The sequence below is a fragment of the Austrofundulus limnaeus genome, unplaced genomic scaffold, assembly GCF_001266775.1.
Source record: "Austrofundulus limnaeus strain Quisiro unplaced genomic scaffold, Austrofundulus_limnaeus-1.0 Scaffold45, whole genome shotgun sequence".
Lineage (NCBI taxonomy): Eukaryota > Metazoa > Chordata > Actinopteri > Cyprinodontiformes > Rivulidae > Austrofundulus > Austrofundulus limnaeus.
Window position 1 is genome coordinate 443873 of NW_013952447.1, and position 7261 is coordinate 451133.

The 7261-nt window shown below is 38.4% G+C and overlaps 1 protein-coding gene across 1 annotated transcript in view; it reads right to left on the reverse strand.

Annotated features, from left to right (window-relative positions):
- spock3 (SPARC (osteonectin), cwcv and kazal like domains proteoglycan 3) overlaps positions 1 to 7261 on the reverse strand; it is a gene marked incomplete in the record, with an annotated part of 25871 nt that overhangs the window by 9917 nt on the left and 8693 nt on the right. Inside the window, 1 exon segment of the mRNA XM_014007853.1 lies at positions 3103 to 3142. Coding sequence (XP_013863307.1) covers positions 3103 to 3142 — 40 coding nt within the window.

A 7261-nucleotide genomic window follows, 5' to 3' on the forward strand; every position in this document is an offset into this window, starting at 1 on the left:
GTGTGTGTGTGTGTGTGTGTGTGTGTGTGTGTGTGTGTGTGTGTGTGTGGGAATGTGGCCACACAAAATGAGGTTACACAACCAAAACAGAAAGACATTTCTCCAAGCATTCATCTCTTGTTTATTATTGCTTGCTACCATGAACCAGGAGAAATCATGCAAATGCCCAAGCGTTTGTTTGTCTTTCTATTGGCATAATATCTCATGAACCATTAAATGATTCAAACTAAACTTTCACAAAGTAMTCACTAAATGCACATCTWCAACTGGTTAACTGTTGGAGTCAATCTACTTCGAGGTGGCCCTCATAATAATGATGTTCAATACTGCCATTTTTCTTTCCTGGTATGGGCCAAAARCTAATACTCTTTGGGGGGCCAAAGCTTGGAAAAATTTGGGAACACCCCCCATCTCGCATTACAGACAGTCAGACGAAGCAGATTTTTTTGYTAAAATGATCTGCCATACATGTAACGTCTACTGACTGAGTGAGCAGGTGACACTGTACCTKCTCAGGCAGCATCATCCRAGTGGAAGAAAAAGTAGTTCCTTCCAACCGCATATGATTTWGACAAGATTCCAGTAGTTTAGTTAGTTTCCACTGTTTTCYTGCTAATAATATACATTACCTGAAATGACTAAAGTATCAAAGTGGATATTTTGATTTTAGTATTGATTCTAAAGTTCTGGTATCGGTGRTATCRATATTTCAGTATCGATCCGCACATCTCTACCTCATWTCCAACTTATTWAGCGAAACAGACAATGAYTATTTATTTGTCATTTTAGCTARAATTTGGTGTTGTAGTAGCTGAGTGTGTTTTGCATCAAATATTGTATTTTTTTAATTTTTGCTAAATAAACAGATTTCACCAAGCTGTAGTAGTGTGTTACTGTGTGTGTGCCTTTACACCCCTCACTGTTTGTTCACTGACTCTCTCTAGCGCTGCACTCACAGCCATAATACCATTAATCGTTCTTAGAGCTAAAAACAGATGGAACCGGTTTTAGAGGCTACTTCTGATCTCTCATCAGCTGCGCTGAGCGTCACGCTCATGTGTGTGCCTGCAGAAATCCTCCAACTGACCTTGAGTCAGCTGAGAGCAGGTTTTTATTTATTTTTCCCCGCCTAGATCTTGGGCAGATGGTTGGAATCTTTGATGGTGCAGATAATCGAGGTGATTCTGATCCAAAGTCAGCCTTTAGCAGGACACCTGTGAGCAGGATCAAAAGCCCTCGGCTGCTCGTAGAACAGTCAGTAAACGACCTCTGCTGTAAAGAACCTTACTGTAATCTCTGAGCAGCTCTGGCAGATTATCCTGCCTCCATCCTCCAACGCACCATCTAATGCTATTGTTTCTTTGACGTGTATGTTTGTGCGTGGGAGTGTGTGTGTCTCTGTGTGTGTTGGAGGATCCACTGAGAAGTGAGAGGATGTCCTGGTGTGCCTCGATGAGTGCAAGAGATTATTACTGTCTGCAATACAAATAGAAATGAGATGATCAAAGAATAGCAAATCCTCCTGTTTTCTTTTTCTTTTTTTAGCTGGTTGGAGTGTAAAAAATATCAGCAGATAAAGGTTTGAAATGCTGATTTGAACAAATCTAGAAACTGATCTGCTAAYAGCTTATCAGCATGAGTCTTGGTTTAATTAAGCTTATTTGAATCAAATTTAATCCTAATTTGACCACAATAATAAAAAATAACAAGGAGGGTGATATATAACATGTATAATGTAGATTTTCAGCAATGCCATATTTGGAGGGTCAACAGTTGCTTAAAGCAGTGGTCCCCCAACCTTGTAACTTCCATCCCTCAGACTGACACTGTTAATCTGTGACCCCATCTACTGCCATTTTAAATATCAAAATGTTACTAATCTTATTAAACAAAGACATAATGACAATACAAAGTGCCCTGATCACCACAGTACCAACTTTAATCATTTATGAATACTGGTTTTATAACAATTTTAGTGAAAAAAATGATGGGAGACCCCCTATTGGCTGAGGAGGAGGAAAATCTCTGAACTCCAGCGAACTGCGTAGAGACAATAACATCATGTGACTCTGGACTCTGGATGGGCCCAGGGTTGGGTCTTGCACAGACATCCCCCCCCCCCAACTCAACGTCACCTACTCCTCTGAATCTGCCCCATTTTACCTCCCCTTTAGTGTTATCTGACCCATGGCACCCCCACCCCCCAAGCTGTCTTGCTCTCTCGCGGGTTGTTTAACTCAATTTTCCTTTTGTGTATTTCAAGCTKTTGTTAAAGGTACTGCAACTGTGTTTGCTGCATGACCGGTTTCACCTGTTCCCCCATGTTTGTGTTGTATGTCTTCTTGAATGGGTGTTTCTTAACTGCCACCCTCCCCCTTCCCTGAATGCACAGCACCTTGTGAATTTATTTCTGTGAAAGGCGCTATATAAATAAAACTTTACTTTACTTTACTTTACTTGGTGTTTTATAACCCACATTGGGGTACTAAAGCCATCTTTGGGAACAGTTTACAGATATAGTCAGAACAAGAGATTTCTATAAATGTTCACCAAGAAACCAAAGAGGATTTCCAGAAAACATCTGGTGTTCTCTGAGAACAGCTTTTGTTTTCTCTTATTTTGTTGGGGCAAGGGGGAGGTAATCTTCCAATGATCAACAGTTATCATCTCAGAACACTTAAATGGACCATGRGGCACCACTTTTATAAACTTGGAAATAAACTTCTCATTTTGCAAGACTATTGTTCATGCTCAAATCAGGAYTTGTTGCTGCTCTAACAGTTTGTTTGGATTTCTAATCCTAACTATGAAGTTTTCATTTTTTAATCTAACAAAAAACAATTCTGTTGTCCCCAGAATTCGCTAAGTTAACATAATAAAAWGAGATTTTCATTGTTAAAAGTGATGCCTGTGCCGATAACACGTAGGCTAAGCTGAAACACAGCAACTATGGCAATAAAAATTTTAATGCTTAAATATTTCCTCAATTTTTTATCTCCAATCAATAATATAAAATCCAAYTTTGAACATTGGATTTGAGTTTTAAATTGACTGATGCTGGTGCAACATCAAAACTCAGTCTTGTCTCATTCATACACCCACCTTGATCGAAGGGTTTGGATGGAGTCCACGTTCCCGGCTCCTAAAACACATTAAAAAATTAAAAAAATTATTTTTTATTTTTTCTGTAACAACATAGAAAGAAGAGCACTTGTTTTTAAATACATACACTATACCAAAAGTTATCATACAAACCTCAACTTCCTTTGTGAGAGAGCGTTACAAGGACAGAGAACCAGGGATTAATTTTATTTTATTTTGTTTTTTTTAAACACAGACATACACAAACACACATACAAAGTTATCTAAAAAAAACACACAAACATGTTATAAATGTTTAAAACATGCAGGTATTTAATCAATTCATTTTGGAATTCTTAGATGTTTTTATTTACATGTTTACAAATATGCAACCAAATCAAATTAAAATAACACATTTGGTTAATACAAGTAAAGCATTGTTTGCAAAGTAAAATCTGCTTTATCATTAATAAAATCTTTGCAATTTGAGAATAAACATGCTGTGGGAAAGTGGAACCTAAAACTATGAATGAAGAATACAGAGTTTTTTGGTGCTTTATTGCCCTCTTCCTAAAGGTAAAGTGGGACAGTTATGGTTTTGCCGGTGTGTATGTGTGTGTTTGTGTGATACCAAAGCATCCCATGAACCATTGAATGGAATTTAACCCTCCTGCTGCCCTTGGGTCAAAATGACTCATGAGGTCTCAGTTTTAGGCTTCATGAATCATTTTTGACTTAAGGGCATCAGAATGGTTAATGAAGCTTGCAGAAGCTAATTGTTGATAGTACATCTATGTACAACTGAATCTGCAAAGTCAGTCTGGTTCAAAATGGTCACCACASCTAATCAACACAAAATGGTTGTAACTCAGTCAGCTTCACTGCTATTGAACTAAAATCTGATGTGGTAGTGCCTGACAGTCATTCACCACACATATTCTGAGCGGGATGTCTTATATCAGATGATTTTAATTTAAAGCACTCTAGGTGATCCGCATTTCAAGAATTGCTAAGCTTTCCATTTTTTTCCATTATGTTTTCAGCACTAATTTGAGAATGCATGACTTGTWCTGATTTGTATTACAAAATGCCCCAGTTCCTCTTTTAAACATTATGCGTCATGTTTAAAAAAAAACACCAAAACCACTTCTGATTCATTGAAAACAAGCTCATGACTCTGTTTCAGTTTACTGGTATACATTTAAACTGGGATTGCCAATTAGGCTACTATCACAACAAATAAAAGGTAACTATCCTACAAACCTTCAAGGACCCCAGTGTTTCCATGGCTTTCAGGGAGAAAATGTTAAGTACTTTTGAGTGGATGACTGGAGGGAACCCCACATGCCATCCTGACAGGAACACAAGATTTATTACCACTCCTTTTTCTTTCCGTCTGGTTTTCTTGTCAGTTTCAGAGCTCACGTAAGCTTGTTTTAAAGGCATTCTCTCTCTTGTAACACRCACATTAATCTGAGATAAAAGCAGCGACTACGTTGAAATCATGTGACGTACGGGGCTAAATGTTGACTGGATTTTTTCCCCCAGTAAAGACAAAAACAAACAAAGAAAAAACACGTTGAATTTTAATTTTGTGACTGTCCAGTCCAAAAAGGCACCCTTCCAAGTTGCAATACAAAAAGCRAGGAGTCTGAAGTCATCAGCTGGAGGCAACCTTTAGGTCACCCATAGAAACCACATTCTTTGGCTAAAAAGCCTACAACAAAGAGAAGGGTACAAACAAAATCAACACAACTCTGGCTTTTATGACACTCACAGTGCTCCAAGCAACTAAAGCTCTCCAAGTTCACTCTGGTTTCTGTTTTTGCTCTGTTTGGTTTGATCAGAGACACGGTTGCCTTAGGTTAGACATCCAGTGGTCAGGATATGTGTCAGGGATCTACTACCACACCAAAGTTTACCTCARTATCTGTAGAACTGACTGAGTTGTAAACATTTTTGTGTTATTAGGGKTTTTTGACAAACATCAGAAATTAGTTAGCTCCAAAATTAATCAGCTGTTAAGATCCATCCAATGATTACTTTCTAAGAGATTCATTAAAATCCTTCCAACACAAGCGATCAAGCATCATCTTCAACTTGTGCACCAYGTTTTGTTCAAACTCTTCAGAATAAATCAACAGCTTGTTGCGCTTTTGAGGTAAAATGTTCAAATAACCGTATAAGTATGCATGTATAGTGTATTAGTTATGCTTATGCTACATAATGACTGAAAGTGTTACGTCTTGGGTAACTAAATGCTTTACACAAATCTTCCCTGAGGAAGTGACTCAGTTCAGTGTGTGAATGTGATCCTACAGTCTATATAAGGACCGCACGAAGATAAGCAATTGGACGTCTTTTAATAGCAAGTCCAAGAGACTCCCAGCAGGTGCAGACTCCTGATTCTTTTGTAGACGCTGAGTAACAGATTTAAACTCTACACTGTATTCTTCTGTTGCAGTAATAAGCTTTTTTGTTTGTTTTCTTTAAGTTTTCACACTCAGTCACAATAAYACATTCTCACAGCTCCTTATTTTTGCCTTCAGAMGARTAAAATTACATAAATTCCCCGACAGCATCCTCAAGCGCATCATACTAGGCCCGTAGATGCAAACATCAGGTCTGATACCACCCTTTTCTTATTCACGGATCAGTCAACCAAGCATCTGGTGTTCTTTGAGCAATTTGCATAGCAGCTGCTTTACAAACAGACAGAAAATTGCATTCAATGCAAATGTTTAAGGCCTTGTTTACACATGAAACATCTCTGAAAATGTTAGCCTTTTTCCAGTGTTGATTGTGGCAAATCACCATGAAAAAAAATAAAAAAAAAAAAAAAAAAAAAAAAAAAAAAAAAAAATTATAAATAATAATAATAATAATTTACACATGGATCTACTGTTCTTTCCATGCCAAACAGGGTTGCCAAATAAGGAATGACAAACCACTGTACTGTCTCTTTAAAATGAGAGTAAAAAGGCTCAAGTCAAGGGTTAAAGGGAATCAGAAGCCACTTTTAGAGACCACCAGAGACTTTTGAGACTGATTCTCGCCAAATACAACTGGTCAGACTTTCAAGGTTTGATCAAATTGGCTACAACTCTATCATTTTTCAGCAAATGTTGATCTTGGTTTTCAACTCCGGCTTGAAAAGTGGCGGGCGTGAACGTTGGTCCTTTAATAAAATTTCCTGTAGCTATTTGATTTTGGAGTGATTTAGATGTGCTGCATGAAGGTAATACAGTAAATATATGCTCATTTTGTTTTCCTTGACATCCTTGTTACTTTCCTCTGAGTGTGACTTCCTTGTCAGAGTGTCTGCTTATGTGTCACCTCCCTGCCTGCTATAAAATGTGTAGAGTCCTCTCTCTCGCTCTCTCTTCCCCTCTCGTCCTTTCTCAGCTCTAATTAATTTCTCCTTTCTGTCCTGCGTTGTTGATCTTTCTAACCCTCTGCCTTTTCGCCGCCGACTCGTCACATTCTCCCCCGTCTACCTTCCACCTATAAAAAGAAAGAGAGCTACAATAAAATGACAGTCTGTCTCCCGGTCCCTTCTGGCCCTGCAGACTGAATAATGAGAACATTGCATTATGGGTGGCCAGGCCCTCTAGACCGGTGAGGACAACAAAAGCGCTCGCGGTCTGATTCCTTAATAGAATCAACGGATGCACATTGACGCAAAACACAAGAGGCACATCTAGATAAACAAGAACTCCATACAAACTGTGCAAACACAAAGACAGAGCGAGAAACAAACAAACAAACAAAAAAAACTGATCAGTCCAGTGCTGGAATCTGTCAGCTCTGAAAACATCAGCGAGAACTGGATGAGTGCACTTCGCTGCAAATGCAACTAGCTCTCTACGTTTACTAAAATAATGATAATAATAATAAAATAAAAAATACAGAAGATCCAGAAATAACATTTGTTCAAAATATCTCCMATATCACATGTCCATGTTAAGGCCTGTGGACCAAATGTGGCCCGACAAGGAATTTTATGTGGCCTGCAATAGTTTTATCATTATTTAACCAGGACAATCCCATTGAGATCACAGATCTATTTTGCAAGTGCGGCCTGAGCCTGAAGCTAACTTATTGTACAGGTTTTTGGTGTGTGTGTGTGTGTGTGTGTGTGTGTGTGTGTGTGTGTGTGTGTGTGTGTGTGTGTGTGTGT